Source organism: Dipodomys merriami, unplaced genomic scaffold (assembly GCF_024711535.1).
Source record: "Dipodomys merriami isolate MVZ:Mamm:240054 unplaced genomic scaffold, mDipMer1.0.p SCAF_31, whole genome shotgun sequence".
Classification (NCBI taxonomy): Eukaryota; Metazoa; Chordata; class Mammalia; order Rodentia; family Heteromyidae; genus Dipodomys; species Dipodomys merriami.
Genome location: NW_027204604.1, coordinates 13508359 through 13532020, shown reverse-complemented (window position 1 = coordinate 13532020; position 23662 = coordinate 13508359). Strand labels below are relative to the sequence as shown.

Below are 23662 nucleotides of genomic sequence, written 5' to 3'. Positions count from 1 at the left end.
CAGGACCAGGGCCAAAAAAAATAAAAAATAAAAGAAGGACAAGAAAAGTTGGCTTGCTTTGACCAAATTATACCATAAATGGTACCTTTTTTCTGTACTGAGGAGTAGATGCCATAGTCTTGCTCATGCTAGGCATGAGCTTTCCTAGGCAGTGAGCTTATGTAATTGAGTTTCTAGAGTTTATCCTGACCATCTGCCAGCTGATATTTTCTGAAAAATAACTTACCTACAATTAATCTTTCTATTTCCCAGAGTAGTTGCCTTTCTTTTTCTCTCATGTACATGTGTATGTGAGAGATACATTTGACTCAAAATATTTCAATATGAATAAGAGCAAGATCATTTGTTTCATCTTGTATCCTGGAAAGATTTTCTTGACTCTTAAATTTGCTACTTTCCCTAGTCACTTAGATGTAAGGGCAACCTGGTAAGCCACGGTGCTGGTTATCACCTTGTTTAGATAGCACTCCCATCTTGAACTGAGGTGAACTACATACTGGGAAGTCCCTGTGCTGTACAGTGGTTAGCAGGTAATTTTTACCTTGCAGTTTTCTTAGGAGAAATGAGATTTTTGAGTTTGATCAACAGAGTTTGCCAAAATTTAGTTCTACTTAAAAGGGTAAAAATAAAAGGCTTTTTGATTGTTAGTATGCTTATCTAATTCCCTTTTATTCTGAGGCAGGGTCCCATTGAGCCTTTTGCAAGCAGAGTGATTAGAAAGACTGAAGAGACTAAACTGCCAAGGGTTTCTTATCTCAGAATTTTAATATTCTCCACTTTCTCAACGCTTTGTTTTGTTACTACTTACAATTAGTTCATGGTTTTTTAAGAAAGTCGCCGCTTTTTTTTTTTGTCATATTAATGCTTTCATTTTTTTATATCTCAGAATGAGGTTCTTTCCTTCTTTTTCCTTGAAGAAAAGCTCTCCTAAGTGTTGGTATGAGTTACTTTCACATACAAGCTTTAATTCTCCAACCAGAATGACAGACTTTCTAATATAACTAGATTTAGACTGTCATTTTCTTCTTTTGTTTCTTGTTTTACCTATTAGAAAGGAAAGGATATTTCCTCCATCATTTGGCCTTACCTTAGTCTTTTCTTTTTGTTCTGTTCTATGTATTTACTGCTCTGCAGGAGATTGAACCCAGGACTTGATGCATGATAGGCATTTGACCACTGAACTCTACCCTCAAGCCCAGTCTTTTCTGTCTTGTTCCCAGCAGATAGGTTACAATGAATACATTTTTTTTTCTTTACTCTGCCACCATTATGTTGAGCTAAAAGGTGCGGAGAATTCTCTCTCCCTTACCTCTCCTAGCATTTACATGCTGCTCAATCACCAATGTTGATTTCTTGCTTAGAAGCGTAGATGTTCCTGCTAGCTGGGAGTTTGCTTTCTGGTTCTCATGGGCACTTTTCTGGCTCTTTTGCAGTATAGCCTAAGTCCACCTGCGAAGGGCACCCCTCAAGGATCCAGACGCACTCCTGGGCATGTGGCAGCACTGAGCCAAGCGGAAGGCGGCCACGCTAGGAAAAAGGCCAGTGATAGAGTTTTCTTTTTACTTTCAGCCGTGGTTTTGTGATTCTTAGCAACCCATATGAGAAATAGGAGGCTTGAAAACTGTCCTCCAGGCTTTGTTCGCTGTTCTTCCCAAAGTTGAAAAGCACTACCTTGTCTCATGTCTCTCTAATAGACTCTTAAGACCAGCAACATGTATTCCTTTCTTTCCAAGAATTTTATTAGCATATATTAGTGTAAAATGGGGGGATTTCATTGTGATATTCCCACACATAGATACAATGCATCTCAATCATACACACTCTCCACTTCTTGAAACACTTTCACTAGGTTTCATTGTTCTATTTTCACACATACAATTGAAATACTTCAGCATATTCACCCTCCTTTCACTACCCTCCCCGCCCCCTCAACATAGCTTGTTTTACCTTCCTGTCATTCTTCCTTTTTTTCATTCATTTCTTAGTGTATATATTAATTGTGCAAAGGAGTTTCACCATGGTAATTCACATATGCATATATAATTCAGCCAGATGAACCTCATCTGTTGCTCTCTCTTCCTCCTTACTCCTCATTGTTTAGTAGCTTTCAGTGAATTTCCTTATAGTGGTATATATTTCTTAACTTATACTTTGTCTTCCATGATCCTTGAATTTTTCTTTATGTCAAGTTATAATAGATATTTTTTACCAAGTGTTCTGAAAGGAGAGAAAGGGGAACACGGATAATAAGGGGAGCAAAAGACGAAAAACTGAAAATGAGTCTGGTGCAGAGAATGAGACTAGAAAATGAAAGTCAAAAGATTTCTTAGAAAGGAAGTCAGAGGGAGTGACCACTGCCTGGCTCCAGTGAAAGAAGGCCTGCCTAACAAGCACAAGGCCCTGAGTTCAAAACCCTAGAACCACTGAGATTTTTTAAAAGAAAAGGAAGTCAGAGGATTCCATTCCCAATTGGAGTGGAGGTATAATCAAGAATGTAGTTTCAGTCTCCAGCACCACAAAAGAAAAAAACCTACTAGAGTCAGGGTGAGAATTTAGATTAATCTAGATTAACCTTGGAAAAAGAAACAGAGAAATTAAATTTCCTAACAGAAGTGACTTAGAAAGCTAGCTTCTTGATGACCTTCTTGGGAGTGTTCCCCTTTGGTTTAACTTAATTGATTAAATTTTACCTTTATCTTAATTGATCCTTTCCTAGCAAAACAAAACAGCTACATATGTCTGTATTTCTTGTGTTTTCCTTGTCTTAATCATTACGCAGAAAGTTATTCAGCTGTTCTTTCTTATGCTTTCTAAAGAAAGGCATTAATGACTCATACCTATAATCCTACTTTCTCTGGCGACTGAGTCTAAGGACTGAGGTTCAACGCTAGACCAGATATCTAAATCTGATAAAGTCTTATCTCCAGTTAACCAGCCAAAAAGTAGGAAGAGAAGGCATAGCAACAACTGTGAGCAAAAAAACTGAAGAGCACAAGACCTTGGGTTCAAATCCTAGTACCAGCACACACACAAAAGACCAAGTTATATTAAGAGTACTAATCAAGCCAGGCGCTGGTGGCTCATACCTGTAATCCTAGCTACTCAAGAAGCTGAGATCTGAGGATCCTGGTTCAAAACCAGCCAGGCACAAAAGTCCATGAGACTCTTATCTCCAATAAACACTCAGAAAACTGGAAGTGTCTCTGTGGCTCGAGTGGTAGAGCACTAGCCTTAGCTGAAGAGCTGAGGGACAGTGCCCGGGCCCAGAGTTCCAGCCCCACGACCGGCCCAAAAAACACTAATCAGTAAAACTGGAAATCTCTCAAACCCCTCCCCCCCCACAGGTGTTTTTTTTGTTTGTTTCTTTTACAGATCCACTTAAAACAGCACTTCAGAAAAGTTTGCGTAGTGCTGAAGTACAGCTTAGTGGTATAACACAAGCCTAGCTAAGTGTGAGGTCTTGAGTTCAAACCTCCAGTACAGCTTTAAAACAAAAAAAAATGTATAGTCTCTGTGAAGTAAAAAAATTTAAATAGGAGTTTTACTATGCATAAATGAGCATTGTACAGGAGTAACTTGACTAAAACATGCCCCTCAGTGGTGACTAGTATACCTGTGTTTCTAATGCATATGTTGTCTAGGCAGAATAAACTGAGTTACATGTGATGATAATTTATATTTCCCCTAATGTCCACTCTAGCCTAATGCAAATTAAATCTTTGAATTTGGGGGATTGTCAGATTTGAAACTTTGGGAAACTGTTGATATATTCTGTTCATTCTATTTTAAAATTTGTCTTAATTAACAGTAATGATGTTCGTCAACAGTTTTCTTTCTGATAAGGCTCTTGAGTGGGCATTCATGTTGATGAGGATTTCAGGTTTTTTTTTTTTTTTGTTTGTTTGTTTGTTTGCTAGTTCTGGAGCTTGAACTCAGGGCCTGGGCACTGTCCCTGAGCTTATTTGGGCCAGTGCCCCACTGCTTTGAGCCACAGCGCCACTCCTGGCTTTTTCTGAGTAGTTTATTGGAGATAGTCTCACAGACTTTTCTGCCTGGGCTGGTTTGGAACTGTGATCCTCAGATCTCAGCCTCCTGAGTAGCTAGGATTACAGGTGTGAACCACCAGTGCCTGGCTTTCAGGCTTCTTCTTTTTTTTTTTTTTGCTGGTCATGGGGCCTGAACTCTGGGTCTGGGAGCTGTCCCTCAGCTCTTCAGCTCAAGGCTAGCGCTCTACCACTGGAGCCACAGCACCACTTCCGGCTTTTTCTGTTTATGTGGTGCTGAGGAATCGAACCCAGGGCCTCATGCTTGCAAGGCATGCACTCTACCGCTGAGCTACCTTCCCAGCCCTCAGGCTTCTTCTTATGAAAGGTTCTAAACTTTTAGAGAAAATCCTTTGCCTGGCCTAGAACTCTGACCTATCAGAAATTTTATTATTATTAGTTGGTTATGCAAAGAAACTACAATTCTATATATCAGATTATGAGTACAGTGTATCTTTTTAAAATATAATTTTCTTGTTATTAAGGTATTGTACGGAGGAGTTACTGTTTCCTAAGTCAAGTAATAAGTACATTTCTCTTTGGACAGAATACAGTGCATCTTGATCAGTGCTATCCCTTCTAGTGTTCTCCATTTTCACTACCCTCAAGTTGTGTAGGTCTGTTTCATAAATGTGCAATGAATTTATAATGACTGCATTTGCTCACTTTTCCTCTCTTCTTTCCATTAGAAGTTTTAATATTCTGATGGTCTCTTATACTTGCCATCCCTTACAGTCTAGATGGTTTGTGGAATTCAGGGCTTGGGGGGGTTATTTTGGAGAGAAGAGATCCCCATTCTTGTGATCATCACCAGAGTCCAGTGTTCTCCTGACATAGATGTGGAGACAATAAATCCAAGACATGCTTATCTCTGAAAAGTAGACTTGACAAAGGACCACCAAAGTATAAAGTTTGCCTGCTCTTTGTGCTCCCATGATCCTTCGATGGTGCTGTGTGGACTGATGGGAAGTACATGGCTGCTTTCCCCTTAGAATGATGAGTGTGGGAGCTTTCATAGGAAAGACAGTGGTTCAAATTTATTTAAACTGTATAGTCTCAATTCCTTTCAACCCCTTCACAAAAGTCTTTTATTTCACAGTATCTTTATTGTTCTTGTTGTTGTTGTTGGCCGTGGGGCTTGAATTCAGGCCTGGGTGCTGTCTCTTGAGCTCTTTTGCTCGAGGCAAGTGCTCTACCACTTTGAGCCACAGCTCCACTTCCAGTTTTTGAGTGGTTAATTGGAGATAAGAGTCTCATGGGGACTTTTCTCTCTGGGCTGGCTTCAAAGTACATCTTCAGATCTCAGCCTCCTAAGCTGCTAGGATTACAGGCATAAGATACTGGTGCCCAGCTCTCAGTATCTCTTTTAACTGTCTGATTGAAAATCTATTTTGAATTTTTAATATTAACTTACAATAACAATCTAAAAATTATGCTTTTACCATATTATTGGAAACTCAGACTGCTAGGTGCTGATGGCTCATGCCTCTAATACTGGCTAAGGGGGCCAAGATCTGAGGCTAAGATTTGCCTAGGCAGACAAATCCAAAATCCCTTGATCCTCACAGCTCAGCCTCCTGAGTAGCTAGGATTACAGGAGAGCCACTGGTATCTGGCTAGAATATATAGTTTTTGACTATGGCACAGCCTTGGTATAGTTTTGACTATGAGAATCATAGTAGTGGTTCACATGTACCCAAACGTTAATGATGAAGTCAAATTGTAAGGTTGAACACAAAATGGGACACAAAGATTAACAAATGAGCCTGTGTTACAAATTAATAATATAAACATTATTGGGGGATGAGGAACAAAAGAACTAGTTTAAGTAACTTTTTTTTTTTTGGTCTGTTGGTCTTAGGGCTTGAACCCTGGGCCTGGGCACTGTCTCTGAGCTCTTCAGCTCAAAGCTATCACTCTACCACCTGAGCCACAGTGCCACTTCCCATTTTATGGTGGTTTATTGGAGATAAGAGTCTCAGGGACTTTCTTGCCTGGGCTGGTTTTGGACTATGATCTTCAGATCTCAGCCTCCTTAGTAGCTAGGATTATAGGCGTGAGCCACTGGCACCCCGCTAGTTTAAGTAACTTTGGAGAATTGTATTTGATTATTTTCTAGCTAAAATCAAAAAGAACTGTACACAGAAATTATACTTTAGTTAATAGATCCTTTATTTCTGTAATTTATATTCTAAAATTGGACAGATAAATATATTACAGATAATGTGAAGCAGGTTGTAATGGATGAACCTGCAAGTGTTCCGATTTAGAAGCTCTGTTCTCTAGGAAGGCCTAAGAATAGCGCCACTTGCATACCCAGTGTCTATATCTTGGTTTCTGAATTCCATTCTCCTCAGAGGAGCACACTGGCTTCTTGGAGAACTTGATCCCATGGAGAACTTGATCCCAGGGTTTGGGCAGAGAAAATAGAAGATGAGCCTAGATCATCTGATCATTTCAGGAAGTGCTAAAGGATGGGGGTCTGTGGAACACTCAGGTGCCAACTGAGAAGAGTTCCAATGACCAAGCTAGAACAATTGAGCCATAAATAAACAGTAATAGTATTGGGTTAAAACCTATAAAACAACATGACTCTATACTGATGAAAATGAATAATTGAATAAAGATGGGATAGTTCTTCCTTATAGGAGAATTCTAGCAAGTAAGTGAAGTGAATAAAGGAAATACAGAGTCAGCATTAGGCAGGCAGCCACATGATGATTGTGGCAGGCAGCATTCACAGATGGAGGCTAAAATCAGTGAGTGAGAATTTGGTTGATTACAAAGGGAAAAGCAGACAAATATGTATGAAGGTTGATAGCTCCAGTAATACAATGTATCAACCCTGGGTGCTTGCAGGACTGGCTGTCACTTTTAATATTCTTGTTCAAACTGTAAAACCTCTGCATAAATTTAAGTCAAAATAACTTAAGTTACATAGGTAGGAAAGCTGAACAATGTACTCAGGATGAGCAGTAAAAATAATAACAGCAAAAGTAATTGTTTTTCCTTTGGGTTGTTACTCTGTGGCAGGTACTGTGCTAAGCACTGGGTGAGTCATTACAGCCTCACAGCACTGTGTGATATATTGACACCATTCTTACTTTGTGCATGAGGAGATTGAAATTTAAGAGGGTAAATCAGCCTACATATAAACAAACACGGTAACTCAGGATTTGAACCTAAAATTGCCCAAGTCTTGAGCCTGTACTTTTTTGTTTTCTGTTCCAGGCCCAGAGCCTGGGAACTGCCCTTGAGCTTTTTTTGCTTTTTTTGTTTTTGTTTTTGCTTTTGTTTTTTGCTAAAGGCCAGTTCTCTACCATTAGAGATAAAAATCTCAGGGACCCTCCTGCCCAGGCTGGCTTTAAACCTACATCCTCAGATCTTAGTCCCCTGAGTCACTAGGATTACAGATGTGAGTTACCAGTGCCTGCTTTGAGCCTGTATGTTTTGTAGTTGTTTTGTTTTGTTTTAAGGCACATATAAACCAGGCTAACCTCAAACTCTGTCTTACTGTCTCTGCTTCCAAGTGCTAGGATTACAGGAGTTTGCCATCATGCCCACCTGATGTATGCAAAGTATTATTTCAACATATAAACAGTGCAAAAATTATGAAGATATTTTGCTTTTGTTTTCCTAAGTATGAAACCTGAGGTGTGTTTTTACATTTACAGCCATCTCAGTTCTCATTGACCCTATTTCACACACAGCCCATGTCCTGATGGCTGCCGTATTAGACGATATTGTATCTAGTTTAGGAGATAGGTGAAAATTGTGAGGCACCCTGGTCCTTCATTCTTCTTCCTTTCATGAATAAGAGTTTAAAAAAATAGCTGATTCATTTGGAATTAGATCTGTATTTCAAGTTTATGCTGCTCAAGATTACTGTTGTTAGGTATGGTGGTGCTCTTCTGTAATCCCAGCCCTTAGGAGGCAGAGGCAGGAGGATTGTGAGTTCTGGACCAGCTTGGGCTACATAGTGTGACCCCATCAGCAAAATGCCCCCAACAAAGAGTACTATTTGCAGTACTTGTATTTTTAGGATGTTCATTGAAGCCAGGTTGTCTCAGACCTAGTCATTTCATATCTGATTACTATATATCTAGGAAACCCCTGAAATCACAGTCTTTCAAGTTCTCCTTGGAGTTAGAGTCCCAGTTTCCTTTCATTTACTACATTCATTGGTCTGAGAGGAGAGGGTTACCATCTTGGATGGAAGCTAGCAGGAAGGCGCCATGCAACAACTGGAGAAAATGAGAGGGTGCTGGGACTATTCGTGGCAAGAAATCAGGCTCTGCGTGGCCATTTGTTTCTCTATTGAAGGGAATCAACCTTAGCAGTTACCAGCACTTTTAGAAGCAATCGTTGAAGTTGGTTGTTGGCATCACAGTTAGAGCTCAGTAAATTGCTATGGCTTTTCCAAATGCTCTTAGACTCACAGTACAATTTTCTCTTTTCAGAATTTGGAGTTCACTTGGCAGAGCTGACCGTAGATCCCCAGGGGGCACTGGCAATTCGTCAGGTAAGTCCAGACGGACCCAGCTTCTAACTGATTTCCCTTTGCTTGATAATGAAACTTTTCTTATGGGAAGGAAAAAAATAAGGCCATTTTATAAATAGCCCATGATTTTTATACCAGATTTAGATATGATTCAAATGTATCAAGCAATGTATGTGGTTTTTATGTGTGAAAAAAAGTAAGTGTTTCTTGCTGCACTTCTTGGCTTATTCTCTTCACAGCTGGCATCAGTCATCTTGAAGCAGTATGTGGAGACTCACTGGTGTGCCCAATCAGAGAAATTTAGGCCTCCTGAAACTACAGAAAGGGTAAAGACAGTTTCTTTATTAGTCTACCTACATGAGGACTGACATAGATTAAGCTATCAAATTTCTTTGATCACATGGAGCAGAAAGGACAAGGCAGAAAAGGAGATTGATGGCTGGCATTATGGGTTCTATGCCATAGGTAAGAGAGTTTGAGTATCAACCTGTATTCCATTTCTGCCCTTTACAGGCTGTGAAGTATTTGGGAACATATTTAGCTTCCGAGCCTCTAAATTTCTAAAGTTAGAATTAAAATATCAACTTTAAAGCCGGGTGCTGGTGGCTCACGCCTATAATCCTAGCTACTCAGGAGGCTGAGATCTGAGGATCGCGGTTCAAAGCCAGCCCGGGCAGGAGAGACCGTGAGAGTCCTATCTCCAATAAACCACCAGAAAACCGGAAGTGGCGCTGTAGCTCAAGTGGTAGAGCGCTCGCCTTGAGCTGAAGAGCTGAGGGACAGTGCCCAGGCCCAGAGTTCAAGCCCCACGACCAACAAAAAAAAAAAAAAATCAACTTTACTAGAGTCTTTTGAGAATTAAGTGAAACAATGTTTCTATTTACTGCTGTACTATATAACACTCTTGGTTCCTCAAGAAATACGGAGTTACAAGATTAGAACAAGACTTTGGAATTGGAATCTTTGCATCTGTGATGTCCAGTATGAGAGCTACTACAGCTCTTGAGCACTTACAATGTGGCCACTGCAACTAAGGAACTGAATTTTCTTTTTTAATTGAGATGGCCACCTGTCGCCACAGATGCTTTAATAAACAGCATGTTCAGAGGTTACAGATGAACCCTGAATGGATTATTTGTATGTGGGTTTCCTATTGGTGTTCTGTTTCTTGTGCATAGTTTCTCTAATATAGTTCCAAACTGGACTGGGCTCTGCCCATCACTTAAAATGTGATCTAATGGTCAGTGACTTTCCTTCTCTACAGGCAAAAATTGTTATCCGGGAGCTCTTGCCCAATGGGTTGAGAGAATCAATAAGCAAAGTGCGCTCCAGTGTGGCCTATGCAGTGTCAGCCATTGCCCACTGGGACTGGCCTGAAGCCTGGCCCCAGCTCTTCAACCTGCTCATGGAGATGTTGGTGAGCGGAGACTTAAATGCTGTCCATGGAGCCATGCGAGTGCTGACAGGTACCAGAAGCCTCTTCCCTGGTATTGGTACTTGGGTCCTAGTGGCAGGGACACTAATAGACTAGGACAGTGTGGCCCAGACCAGCAAGATTAATTATGGAGGCTGTTCTTTCCTTGGTTTTCTGAAAATCTGACTCCATCTCTATCCTCCAGCTCCCTTGTCTGGGAACTGTCTCACAGTACTCCTTCTACATTCAAACCTCACACTTGTAGATACCAGACCAGGAGCATAGTCCAGTGGTAGAATGTTTACCTAGCAGGCACAAAGGTGCTGAGTATAAGGCCCAGCACCAAAAGAAAAATGCAGGGGCTGAGAAGTTGGCTCAGTGGTAGAGTGCTTGCCTCACATGCATGAGGCACTAGGTTTGATTCCTCAATACCACATAAGCAGAAAAAAGCCGGAAGTGGCACTGTGGCTCAAGGTGGTAGGGTGCTAGCCTTGAGCTGAAGAGCTGAGGGACAGACCCAAAGTTCAGCCCCCATAACTGACAAAAAGAAAAAAATACAAGAAAAGCATAGTGATTTAGTTCAGGTTCATATTCTGGCTTTACTCTGACCTTCATCTACTCTGCTTTTCTAAGATGCTAAAATTGTCTACTTCAAAAGATTGTTTTGGTAATTTAAATTTTAAAATGACATTATTTCTAATAAGCCAAGGTAAAATTAAGAACAGTCAAATAATAAACCAGGCACACAGGAGGAAGAAGTAGGGGGATCACAGCATATAGGACTGAGGGATACTTCGAGTAAAACACTTGTCCCTCACAAGACAGTATGTTGGAAATTATCTGTACAACTTGGGGGAGAGTGGAGGAAGGGGAAATGGAAAAAAATGAGGGAGGGGGTAACAAGTTCTACAGGAAATATACTCAGTACCTTACTTATATTAACTATAACCCCCCAGGTACATCACCTTGACAATAAAATTTAAATTAAACACTTGTCTAGGAGCTAGGAATGTAGCTTAGTGATAGAGTACTTGCCTTGCATGCATGAGGCCCTGGGTTCAAAACCTCAGTACCTCATAAGCAGAAAAGGCCGGAAGTGGCACTGTGGCTCAAATGGTAGAGTGCTTGCCTTGAGCTGACGAGCTGAGGGACAGGGCCCAGGCCCAGAGTTCAAGCCCCATAACTGACAAAACAAAAACAAAAAACAAAAAACTTGACAAAGTCTTCACTATAGTGTTGGACTTCTATGATTATTTACCTCCTGGTGGCAGAGTATCTATTAAAAGATATATTTTCTACCCAACAAAAGGAAGCTAGTTCATGATCTTCCACAAAGTTCAGCTTCATTTTGACAGACCTGGAGAAGAAAAATCTACATTTGTCCTGATAAGGACAGAGCCCTCATTGTACTTGACTAAGGAAATTACTGCTCAGTGAGAGCACTTTGCTGTCAGCCAAGGGAAGGAACTGGTAGGGAATTATCGTTTTGCAATTGAGTCATCAGACACAATGTGGAAAGTCACCAACCTTCATCCCAAATGTTTTCCAAGGAGGCAGACTACCCACCCACAACCACAGAAGCAAAGGCAGCATGAAGGAAGATACCAGAACACCAGTGTGTGGTCATGAGCCCCTGAAGAGGATAGGACTCATTCTCCTCAGGGTTCTCTTGGTTTGTTCTGTTTTTTTGAGATATTTTACTTAGCTGGCCACTTAACTCCTGGCTCAAGTGATCCTTCCACCTCAGCTTCTCAAGTAGCTGGGGCTACAGAAACATGCCAGTATCTTTAGAGTGACTCCCCCTAATGAAGCTTCCCAATTATTTGTCTACTTATAAAAGTGAACTAACTTAGTCTTATGGTATGAAGGAAATTCAGACATAGCAGCTAAGAATAGAATATTTGATCCAAAGCCGGGGGCTGGTGGCTCACGCCTGTAATCCTAGCTACTCAGGAGGCTGAGATCTGAGGATTGCGGTTCAAAGCCAGCCCAGGCAGGGCAGGAGAGACCGGCAGGGCAGGAGAGACCGGCAGGGCAGGAGAGACCGTGAGACTCCTATCTCCAATAAACCACCAGAAAACCGGAAGTGGCGCTGTAGCTCAAGTGGTAATGCGCTCGCCTTGAGCTGAAGAGCTGAGGGACAGCGCCCAGTCCCAGAGTTCAAGCCCCATGACCTACCAAAAAAAAAAAAAGAAATATTTGATCCACAAGATCAAATTTTTGTTTGGTTTTGCTGGTCTTGGGGCTTGAACTCTGGGCTTGGGTGCTGTCCCTGAACTTCCTTTGCTCAAGGCTAGCACTCTACCACTTGAATCACAGCCCCACTTCTGGCTTTTTCTGAGTAGTTTATTGGAGCTAAAGAGTCTCACACATTTTCGTGCTCAGGCTGGCTTTGAACCATGATCCTCAGATCTCAACCTCCTAAGTAGCTAGAATTACAGGCGTGAACCACCAGCACCCAGCTAAGCTTGTTCTTTAATCTCAAAAAAACTTTGGAGATTTGAGGTGTTATTGGTGTCTCAAACTTTTCCTGGCTTTCCGAATGACTTCAGAAAACCTTATTTTGAGCATAAACCTGTAAAGTATGAATAAATTGATACAACTGGGAATGGTTAGTCACTTAGTAAAAGCGAATTATTACTCTTTTATTAGTAATAGTTCTTTTTCTAAGCATAGGGAAAAGTGACCCATATTTCCCTCACCTTCAAGTATCACTACACATAGGTTACTGTATTCTACTTTCATGTGGGATTCCCTTTCTTTCCCAGTGAGCAGAGGCCCCAGACTTCTAAGTTAATAATTGTCCTGCACTTGTACACGTTAAGCAAGCTTTCTGCAACTGAACTATATTCCAGTCCTATAGTATATTCTTCATTAAGCTTGTTACCCTGGTTATGCTAGCTTAGATACTTGATCCCCTTAGATATCTAAATATTTAAAATCAAAATTTATTCTTTAAGAAGAAATCACAGCTTGTAAATAAAACTCAGCCTTGAGTATTTGATCTTCATTTGATTTGTAGGGATTAATAATGCCCAAAATTGTAGGGTATATTAACCTTGAGAAAACCAATTGCACTTTTAGCTATTATGCTTCTGAAAAATGTCCCAGTTAACTGGGAGCTGCTGGCTCATGCCTGGGGAGCTGCTGGCTATTCAGGAGGCTGAGCAGCTCTAGTTTGCCTAAACCCATGTACTTTATTCTATGCTGACTGGAAATTACCACTGAGAAATAGTTTGAGAGATTTCACACTTAATGTCTTTATGAAACAGTAGTTTTTGTGCTTTTGTCTTTATAGAGTTCACCCGAGAAGTAACAGACACACAGATGCCACTTGTTGCGCCTGTCATTCTTCCAGAGATGTATAAGATTTTCACTATGGCTGAGGTATGAAATCTCAGCTCTGTGATTTCAACCAAAAGAACTGTTCAACCTCTAGTCTGCCTCTACCTCTAAGGTGGAAGGAAGATGATGGTGTTCCCCACTGTGCCCCATATTTGAGGATTGGAACTGACAAAGATGTGGATCAGATTTGGGATTAACCATAGAGTTCACTCTTGACTATAGGGACAAGCCTGTGATAAAAGAGTAAAATAGCTGAAGAGTGTCTTCATACCTCATACCTCCTATAAACCCTAAATACCTAGTGCCTCCATGGCTACTTCTAGCCTCCACTGAGGTATTCTGTCTAGTCTTGCCTGCTTCAGCTACCTCACCTCACTGCATGACTAGATCTTCAGTATATTGTATATATAATTAATACGCATGTGATAATAAAATCATCCAGAGTAAGATAAGAATTCCTGATAGGTAATGTTTATTTATTTCCCTGCTTCTAACATTTTTTTTTCTTTTGCCTACTAGAGATGTAGTCTTGTGGATTTTTCTTCCCAGACTTATATATGAACCATGATCTTCACGTCTTAGCCTCTTGAGTAGCTAGGAAGAAAGCTAGCCACCAGTATCTAGCATATACCCCTAGCCACTGTAAAAAAAATTTGCTGAGAATGGGGGTGTAAGATACTTAATCAGTTCAAAGCCCTGGTTTTGTATCCCAGCACCACCAAAAAAAAAAATAGAAGAGGAGGTGTACTAGTACATACCAATAATCCCAATACCCAGGAGGCTGAGGTTGCAGGGTCACTTCAGTCCAAGAATTGGAGACCAGTCCAGAGAACACAGTGAGACCTTACTTTAGAAAGATGAAAGGGGGAAGACGGGAGGAGGATAAAAGACAAAAAGGAAAGGAAAAAAGAAATAAATTGGCCATGTTAGGCTTGCCTCAAGCATTAAGATCAACCCAAGAGCTATATATAAAGCTAAATCCAGTAGGTTCTCACATGGTTCTGTTGTCTTGTGTTCTCATGAATGAATTACATCTTACTAAGGGAAATACTGTCATGTACGGATTGATTAGGTGTAGTTTTACTTCTAATCACAGATACACACGTGTGTACATGCTCCAGTCTCATGACTGTGCCGTAACCTTTTTACCAGGTGTATGGTATTCGAACTCGTTCTCGAGCTGTGGAGATTTTTACCACTTGTGCCCATATGATCTGTAACATGGAGGAGCTGGAAAAGGTGAGTGAGCCTTCCAGTGAAAATCAAACTGCATGCTTACATCTTCGTTAGTGCTTGGCAGATAAAGTATAGAAAGCAGCCTCATCAGTGCTATAGATTGACATAAATTTTGATTGATTTGTTAACTTATACATTGTATATAACTTAGTTTCCTCCTAAGTCTGATTTTTTCAAACATTTTTTCCTGTGTCTTTTCATACTAGATATCCCTTAAAACCTTTCTGTCTTTCTGTGACTTTTTATGTGAAAGAAAGAAAACTGAAATACTGAACTCTGGAATTCACAAGCAGTTACTATTTTTTAATATAATTTTATATATTGTTAATATATAACTATATAATTTTAATATAATTTTATTATTATTAAGGTGTTGTGCAGAGAAGCTACTGTTTTATAAGTCAAGTAACCCCAGTACATTTCTCTCTTTGGACAGTGTTAACCCTGAGTTATTTAAAATTTAAAAAAAAAATGATGTGCAACCGTAGTTTTTAAGAGGGCTGGGGCGAGGAGCTGCAAGTGATAGTTGAGAATGAAATCTTGAGCAACACCTCGTTGACTTTATTACTGTGTCTCCTGATTGGAACCTGAATCTGAGAACGACCTTATATGGCTCAAATCTCTGTGTTTGGTATGTATGTGGAGCTCTGGCTAGAGGTTCATCCAGCATTGATCGTGCTTTTTATTCCAGGGAGCAGCAAAAGTCCTGATCTTCCCCGTGGTACAGCAGTTCACAGAGGCCTTTGTCCAGGCTCTCCAGATGCCAGATGGCCCCACATGTGACAGTGGCTTTAAGATGGAGGTTCTAAAGGTGAACACTCATACCAGTAGATTGGCGTTTGAGCGGGTAGTGTGGAATATTGACTTCTCCTGTCTTCACTTCTCAGGCAGTGACAGCCCTGGTGAAAAACTTCCCCAAGCACATGGTGTCCTCCATGCAGCAGATTCTGCCTATTGTTTGGAACACACTCACCGAAAGTGCTGCTTTATATCCTTTCCTGAAAGCTTGAGTGACCCACTGCCACCTCTAATTGGGAATCAAGCCTGGGTTTCACATTCATGTGTGTACCCCTTTTGGTGTGTACCCCTAATATTGGAATATATCACACTCCCTTGTAGAGTTATGTAAAGCAGACTCCATATTCTATTTCTTTACTCTTCATCATACTTATGTGAGGACAGAAGTAAATTACACAGAAGAAGTAGAAGATCCTGTGGATTCTGACGGTATGTGTTTATCTGATCTTGACAGAAATACCAACTAGTAGGAAGAAATGTGGAGAAAGAAAATGTAAGGCAGAAAAAGCAGTAACATACAGGTTTCCTTCTCTTAAGTGAACTTTCCTTTTTTTTTTGTCGGTCGCAGGGCTTGAACTCTGGGCTTGGTCGCTGTCCCTGAGATCCTCAGCTCAAAGCTAGTACTCTACCACTTGAGCCACAGTGCCACTTCTGGCTTTTTCTGCTTATGTGGTGCTGAGGAATCTAACCCAGGGCCTCATGCATGCAAGGCAGGCACTGTACCACTGAGCCACCTTCCCAGCCCTTAAGTGAATTTTCTTTTTTTTTTTGGGGGGCGGGGGCGGCGGTTGTCGGTTGTGGGCCTGAACTCTGGGCCTGGGCACTGTCCCTCAGCTCTTCAGCTCAAGGTTAGCCCTCTACCACTTGAGCCACAGCGCCACTTCTGGCCTTTTCTGCTTATGTGGTGCTGAAGAATTGAACCCAGGGCCTCATGCATGCAAGGCAAGCACTCTACCACTGAGCCACCTTCCCAGCCCTTAAGTGAATTTTCTAATTGAGTTTAATACTTTGTTTTCAATTTTGTATTTCAGATAAAAAATAAACATACTGAAAAATACATTTCATGTTTTCTTACGCTTTTACTCCAAAAACTGTTATCCACAGTTCCTTTCTTTGACTCGTCAGGGCCCTCAACCAAACCTTCAAATGTAATAATTAGCAAGTTCTTTAACTGTTCCCTAATTTACAGTTTAGCTTATTTCCAGCATGCATTCATTTCACTGTCATATCATCAATTTCTTCTTTTATGTATTTGCTATAGGTGAAGTCCTGGGCTTTGAAAATCTCGTCTTTAGTATTTTTGAATTTGTCCATGCCCTACTAGAAAATAGCAAATTCAAAAGCACTGTTAAGAAAGCCTTGCCTGAGTTGATTTACTATATTATCCTGTACATGCAGATCACTGAGGAGCAGGTAAGTAGTATTTGGGAGACAGTTATTAACTGATACTTGGAAAGACCAGCTTCATGAATTTCTGGTCTTGGTCAAGTAAACACTTGATTTCTAAAGATAGACTATAAGAGAGTCCTGCATGTGAAATTTCTAAGAAAGCTTTGGCATCATTTTATTGCCACATCTTTGGAGTTTAATCAACTCCTATGTTCAGTAGCTGTGCTTTCAGAACATTGTTTTTCTTTTATTTTCTTTTTTCTTTTATTATTATTTTTTAAATAGTTGTACAAAAGGGTTTCAGTTCAAGTAGGATTATGAGTACAATACATCCTATCAGTGTCGCTCCTTCCAACATTCTTCCCACTTTTCCAAATCCATCCATACTCTCAAGTTACATAGTTCAGCCTATTATATAAGGTACACTGAATGTAATGACTGTATTTGCCTGACCTTCCTCTCTTCATTTGTCTGCTCCCTCGTCTTGCCTCCATCCCCATGACAACATGTGTTCAACTTCCTGGTATTTATTTTGTTAAACTAGAACAGTTTTTTTTTCCAGTAGGAAAGTCTCTGTAAGACTATCACCCAGTGATCCTAGCATCTAAGAGAACTTGTTCCTTCCCTATAAATAGTGAAATGTAGTGATTAGATTATTAACTTGGCTGGTGGATCATTAAAACCAGAAGAGAGCAATCAAGAATAAGACAATGTCACTCATATAAGTCGGGGGTGGGGGGGTGGGCGAGTGGAAGACCAACCATTTCAGTCTGTATCCAAGTGACCCTGCAGGACTGCTCTGCATAGCAACAGTCCTGGACAGTAGAGCCACCTTGCTTTCATTAGTCTTAGTTAACAAGTAAAGAGTACCAATGAAATAAGCAGTCTAGAGAGTAGGGTACCAGATGTTTTCTCCTAATTAGACCTAATCTTGCTTATTTTCTTGAAGAATACTTACCCTAGGGGGGACAAGGGTAACCTCATGAAATCTGGCATTCCCTTGTTTTCAGTATACCAAGAACACTTAAGCAAATACGTGAAGTTATACAAGTTTGAACTTCTCTTTGGACAAGCAGGCTTTTGTTCTACCCTGGCTACTGATTAAGGTCTCTTCCACATACAACAAAAAGAAACAGCTTTTGAGGCTAGAATTTTGTTCAGGATAAAATGTTGACAATCTTCCATGTCTTTTGATGAAAAACAATAACATGTTGATGGCCTTAGATCTAACTCCATCAATCTTTTCAGATTAAAGTATGGACCGCCAACCCTCAACAGTTTGTAGAAGATGAAGACGATGATACTTTCTCCTACACTGTTAGGATTGCAGCTCAAGACCTGTTGTTGGTAAGATATTTTAGACCAGTAATCCTCTGTCCCTTGAGGGTTTTCTCTGCCTAGCCATCAAACCCAGGTGCCCAGCGCTGTTATTTCACTCTTGGAGATTCAAGAGAACTCTCAGGTCTAATCTAAGACTCAGAAATTCCCAGTTCTGGTTCTGACTTACAAGTAAATAGACTGCTGAGAGATGAACATACGAACATCTGCTCATGTTTTCTTTGGCTCCTCTGCCTAGTGCCTAGTGTTGTCTTTAGGCTGGAATGCTATGAAGAAACTGCCAGTTGCTTCCTGTTGGGTAGGAGGTTTGTTGGTGGATCACTCTTGGTTATCATTTTTTCTAAGATACCTGTGAAAGATTAGAAGGACTAACTATAAGAGCTGGGGACTAGCCCAGTGCAGGAGCAGTGTGCATAAATAAAGCTGTGGGTTCCATCCCCCAACATCGCAAAGAAATGATTACTCTAGTTTTCAATGAGCAAAATAGCCTTATTTTTTCATGCTTAAGTTCCAAAAGATCAATATCTTCCCCGTTGTTAGCCAAAGCTGACTGTCATTTTTACTTACATTCTGTTTAACGCAGCCGAAGGGGGCAATTACCTTAGTGCCTAGGCGCTGTGGAGACCTTCACAGTTCAGTGCGTAATTAATGAAGAATTTGAACCATTCACTTGGTAACAGTCCTGACGAATGCAGCTTACGTAAAATACATTTACTATGCACATTTTTCTTCTCTTACTAGGCTGTGGCCACGGATTTTCAGAATGAGAGTGCAGTGGCCCTGGCTGCTGCTGGCACTCGGCACTTACAAGAAGCAGAACAAACCAAAACCAGTGGTGCTGAACACTGGTAAGAGTGCGCGACATGGTGACGGAAGACGTCACATCCGAGGCACACAAACCCATCCTTTGCTCTCAAGCCGCTCTTCCTAACCCTAAAGTAATTGGTTAAAATGCTGTCATTTTACCCTCTTTCAAAGGAAGGGCTTTTATTTTGTTTCTAAGCAGAAAAATCTCTTGTTACTAAATTTCTGTTTTCAGTACAATTTACTAACAGTGTTTAGATTGGGAGAGTAGATAAATGGCCCTTGGTGGATATGTTGTGCTGGAATGCCCTTTTCAGAATCTTCTCCAAACTACTTACCGTGTTTGGCGGTGTGGTTTGTTTTACCAGCTGTGGTGTCCCTTTTGCAGGTGGAAGATCCATGAGGCCTGCATGCTCGCCCTAGGCTCAGTGAAGTCCATCATCACGGACAGTGTGAAGAGCGGCAGGATCCAGTTCGACATGCATGGCTTCCTGACCAATGTCATCCTTACAGACCTCAACCTCTCTGGTAGGTTTTAGTGCCTGTCAAGATTCTAGAAGAACTTTAGCAAAGAATTTTAAATTTTTGTTCGAAATCAGTATTTCAAAAAGACCCAGTATGTATTAATACTTCCTATAATTAAAAAGCTTTTCTTGGGGTTGGAGGCGTGGCTCAGGTAGTAGAGCACCAGCCAATGAGCAAAAGCATCAGATACCAAATTCAAGTCCAAGGACAAAAAAAACCTTTTCTGTACCAGCCATTCTCAAACACTTTGGACTATACCCTTTGTAGCCTTAAAACTTAACAAAAATCCCGGGATGGGAAGGTGGCTCAGTGGTAGAGTCCTTGCCTTGCATGCGTGAGGCCCTGGATTCGATTCCTCAACACCACATAAGCAGAAAAAAACCAGAAGTGGCACTGTGTCTTCAAGTGGTAAGGCCCTAGCCTTGAGCTGAAGAGCTGAGGGACAGCACCCAGAGTTCAGCCTCCACGACCGACAAAAAAAACTTAACAAAAATCCCAAGGAAGTCCGGGTACCAGTAGCCCACGCCTGTAATCCTAGCTACTCAGGAGGCTGAGATCTGAGGACCACAGTTCAAAGCCAGCCTGGGCAGGAAATACCATGAGACTCCTATCTCCAATAAATCACTAGAAAACTGGAAGTGGTCCTGTAGCTTAAGTGTTAGAGTGCTTGCCTTGAGCTGAAGAGCTGAGGGACAGCCCCCAGGCCCAGAGTTCAAGCCCCACGACCAACCAAAAAAAAAAACCCCAAGGAGATTTGTGAGTGCGCGCACACTCTGTGTGTGTGTGTGTGTGTGTGTGTGTGTGTGTGTGTGTGTGTGCTTGCAAGCTCGCACACACGCGTGCACGCTCATGGTGGTACTAAGGCTTGAATTCAGGGCCTTAAGCTCTTGCTAATCTTTTTTTGCTCAAGGTTGGCACTCCTAACACTTGAGCTACATTCCATTTCTAGCATTTTGCTGGTTTATTGAAGATAGTCTAGGATTTGTCTGCCTTGGCAGCCACTGGTCGCAGGTCCTAAAAAGATTTTTTTGGGGGGGGTCTGGTTGTGGGGCCTGAACTCTGGGCCTGGGCGCTGTCCCTCAGCTTTTCAGCTCAAGCCACAGCGCCACTTCTGGCTTTTTTCTTTTTGCTTATGTGGTGCTGAGGAATCGAACCCAGGGCCTCAGGCATGCAGGGCAAGCGCTCTACCACTGAGTCACCTTCCCAGCCCCCAAAAAGATTTTTTATGTGTATTTTATTTATCATTATTTAACATACTAAAATTGAAAACTCAGTTCTTTAAAATAGGAAAATTGTGGCTTACTTATATCCATTAATGTCAGAGCCACAATGTCACATCACATCATATCATGTCATAGAAGAATTCCACTCTATGTTTGTGAAAGAAGAGAGTGAAAAGACAGATAATGTTTTAACATTGCTATAATAGAATGTTAACTCAACTGGCCAGCCACTGGTGACTCACTCTTGTCCTAACTACTTGGGAAGAGATCATGAAGCCCTGAGTTCAAACTCCAGTATCACAAACCCCCCCAAAAAGAGGTGTTTTGGGTTTTTTTTTTGTTTTTTGTGGTCATGGGGCTTGAACTCTGGGCTTGGACGTTGTCCCTCAGCTCTTTAGCTCAAGGCAAGCGCTCTACTGCTTGAGCTACAGTGCCACTTCCGGTTTTCTGGTGCCCAGTGGTAGAGTACTTGCCATGCATGAGGCCCTGGGTTTGATTCCTTAGCACCACATAAGCAAAAAAAGCTGAAAGTGATGCTGTGACTCAAGTGTAGAGCTCTAGCCTTGAGCTGAAGAGCTAAGGGACAGTGCCCAGACCCTGAGTTCAGGCTCCACAACCCACAAAAAAAAAAAAAGACCTATGCCATCTGAGTAAGTTTTGTCTCCTCATGTGGCTTATAATTAGCAGCAGAGAGTAGTCATTCTTATACCAATAGCTGGAATGTCAAAGCATATAACATGTAAGAAAGCTGAATACAAAGAGTTATAGTGGCTCAGAGTTAAGATTACTTCAGACTAATAGAGGAGAATATACTGGTTTATAATATAACCAAAACACCGAGCTGGTAAAGCAAGGTAATAGTAGAGTGATCTTAGCCTTAAATGCCATGAGAACTAAGATAAGTATTGTTTTGATTCGTATTGGTTGTTTTGTTTTGCTAGTATTGAGGTTTGAACTGAGGGCTTTACACCTGCTAGTCAGGGGCCTTACCATTTGAGCCATGCTCCCAGTCCTTTTTTACCAGTTCTGGGGCTTGAACTCTGGACCTTCGTGCTGTCCCTGAGCTTCTTTTGCTCCAGGTGAGTGCTGTACCACTTGAGCCACAGCACCACTTCTAGCTTTTTTGAGTAGTTAATTGGAGATAAGACCTCACAGAATTTCCTGCCTGGGCTGGCTTCAAACCACAGTCTTCAGATTTCTGCCTCCTGAGTAGCTTAAGATTACAGGCATGAGCTACCAGCACCCAGCTTCCCAGTTCTTTTTTGTTTCATTTTAGACAGGATCTCATTTTTGTCCAAAATGAGCCTTAGACCACATCCTCCTATCAGTGCCTCCCACATAGCTAGGATTAACCATGCCTGGCTTTTTGGTTAAGACTGAATCTCATGGGTTGACATCAAATGTTCCTAATCTGCACCTCCTAAGCAGCTGAGATTATAGATATGAACTACCACATCCAGCCTAAGGTGGTCTTTGGGTGAAATGTAGAACTCACTGGCAGAACTGTAGTTAATATTCCAGTAAAGGCAAAAATGTAGGAAGAAAAGTAGCAGTGTAGATGTTTACAAGGCAATATAAAGAAGTGAGGGCTGGGATGGAACTGGGATAGTAAAGTCTTAGCCTTCCAGTATTCTAGATCTCATGCCTACAGTAAAATTGATTCTGTACACCTATTTGCTTCTTTTCTGTGAAATACTTTTCTTCCCAAATAAGTTAGGTATATTGCATAGCATTCAGTTATTTGTGAACATTTGAAGAGTGAAGTTGGCGAGGGAGTGAGGGGAAGGCAGGCATGTAATGGAACTTTGTACTGTCCAACCTGTAATTGTTCACTTTCTCCCAGTCTCTCCTTTCCTCTTGGGTCGAGCACTTTGGGCTGCCAGTCGCTTCACTGTTGCTATGTCCCCTGAACTGATCCAGCAGTTCCTGCAGGCGACAGTTAGTGGTCTTCATGAGTCACAACCACCATCAGTTCGAATTTCTGCTGTGCGAGCCATCTGGGGGTGAGTATGCTGCCCTAGGGTAGTAAGAATTGCTTTAAGAAAAAATGACTCAGGTCTGTATCTCAAACTATGATTGTCCAGTCTATTAAGTTGCTTGGAAATTTCTGCTGAAGATCTTCAAAATGAGGGTTGCGAAAAGGGGGGATGCAGCTGTACAAGTAACATGGCTTTTGTAAGGATGTCCTCCTACTCCCTGTTGGTTTTCATTCTTGAGTGAAAAAGCTAAGAGATAGTGCCTCGGCCCTGAGTTCAAGCCCAAAAGTATCAGCACCAAAAAAAAACCAAAAGTAATAATGCTAATTTTTTTTAATGGTACTAGGGTTTGAATTCCAAGCTTCATGCTTGCTAGGCAGGCATCCTACCCTTTCAATAACATCTCTAGCCCTGTTTTAAGGAATGTCTTAAGATCCAAACTTAAGCATTTCAAATTGAATCCTAACGATTACCAGTACAAATTCATCTTCCACCTGCCTTCCCTGTCTTCTTATCATTTGAGGCGTTTTAAGATACTGTGCTTATTGTATTTATCTCTTTAGAAAGCACTGAGGAGTTGCCTGTGTTGTCAACCTTTATTTTGATTTATCAAATGTTATGATCATGAACAGAGTCCTGTCTTTCTCTCTACATTACAACTAAAGCAACTCTTTAATTAATACATCACTGTGTTAAGAGATAAACTACAGTGTTGTGCCTTAAGTGATAGAGCGCCTGCCTAGCAAGTTGTGAGGCCCTGAGTTCAAACTTCAGGGCACCAAAAATAACTTTTTCAGAAAGCTCTGAAGCCTTTCTAAATGACGAGCTCTAGTTACAACATGACTGATACAAGTTTTTCTGTGTAGGACAGCTATCAGTATCTGTGTTGATTTTGACCTTGTGAAACTTAATTTTATTTATATGTATTACTTCTTGCTATATTTTTTTTAAAAAAAGGAAGATCCTTTGTGACAAGTTTCATGTAAGATTAAAAGCAATCGCCAACTAAATAACAAAAAAATCATTAAAACCTATGGACAAGGGTAGAACCAGGGAAATAACATTTGTCT

The 23662-nt window shown here is 41.1% G+C and overlaps 1 protein-coding gene and 1 long non-coding RNA gene across 3 annotated transcripts in view; one reads left to right on the top strand and one right to left on the bottom strand.

The window, feature by feature from the left end:
• Ipo9 (importin 9) overlaps positions 1-23662 on the top strand; it is a 41448-nt gene that overhangs the window by 4047 nt on the left and 13739 nt on the right. The window contains exons 2-14 of the mRNA XM_070041836.1: positions 8504-8565; positions 8784-8870; positions 9809-10010; positions 13257-13345; positions 14456-14542; positions 15231-15350; positions 15427-15527; positions 15708-15766; positions 16599-16750; positions 17975-18073; positions 18806-18912; positions 19257-19396; positions 22460-22619. Of these exons, the coding sequence (XP_069897937.1) occupies positions 8504-8565; positions 8784-8870; positions 9809-10010; positions 13257-13345; positions 14456-14542; positions 15231-15350; positions 15427-15527; positions 15708-15766; positions 16599-16750; positions 17975-18073; positions 18806-18912; positions 19257-19396; positions 22460-22619 (1465 nt within the window). The remainder of the gene's footprint in view (positions 1-8503; positions 8566-8783; positions 8871-9808; positions 10011-13256; positions 13346-14455; positions 14543-15230; positions 15351-15426; positions 15528-15707; positions 15767-16598; positions 16751-17974; positions 18074-18805; positions 18913-19256; positions 19397-22459; positions 22620-23662) is intronic.
• LOC138841189 (uncharacterized) lies at positions 11000-22517 on the bottom strand. Of its 2 annotated transcripts, XR_011376341.1 has the most exons (4): positions 22436-22517; positions 19207-19430; positions 14062-14150; positions 11000-11141 (listed from the first exon to the last, which is right to left on the bottom strand). It is a non-coding gene; the product is annotated as an uncharacterized lncRNA (long non-coding RNA). The 2 variants fall into 2 exon arrangements; XR_011376340.1 differs by lacking the exon at positions 22436-22517 and having other exon boundaries at positions 14062-14146; positions 19207-19290.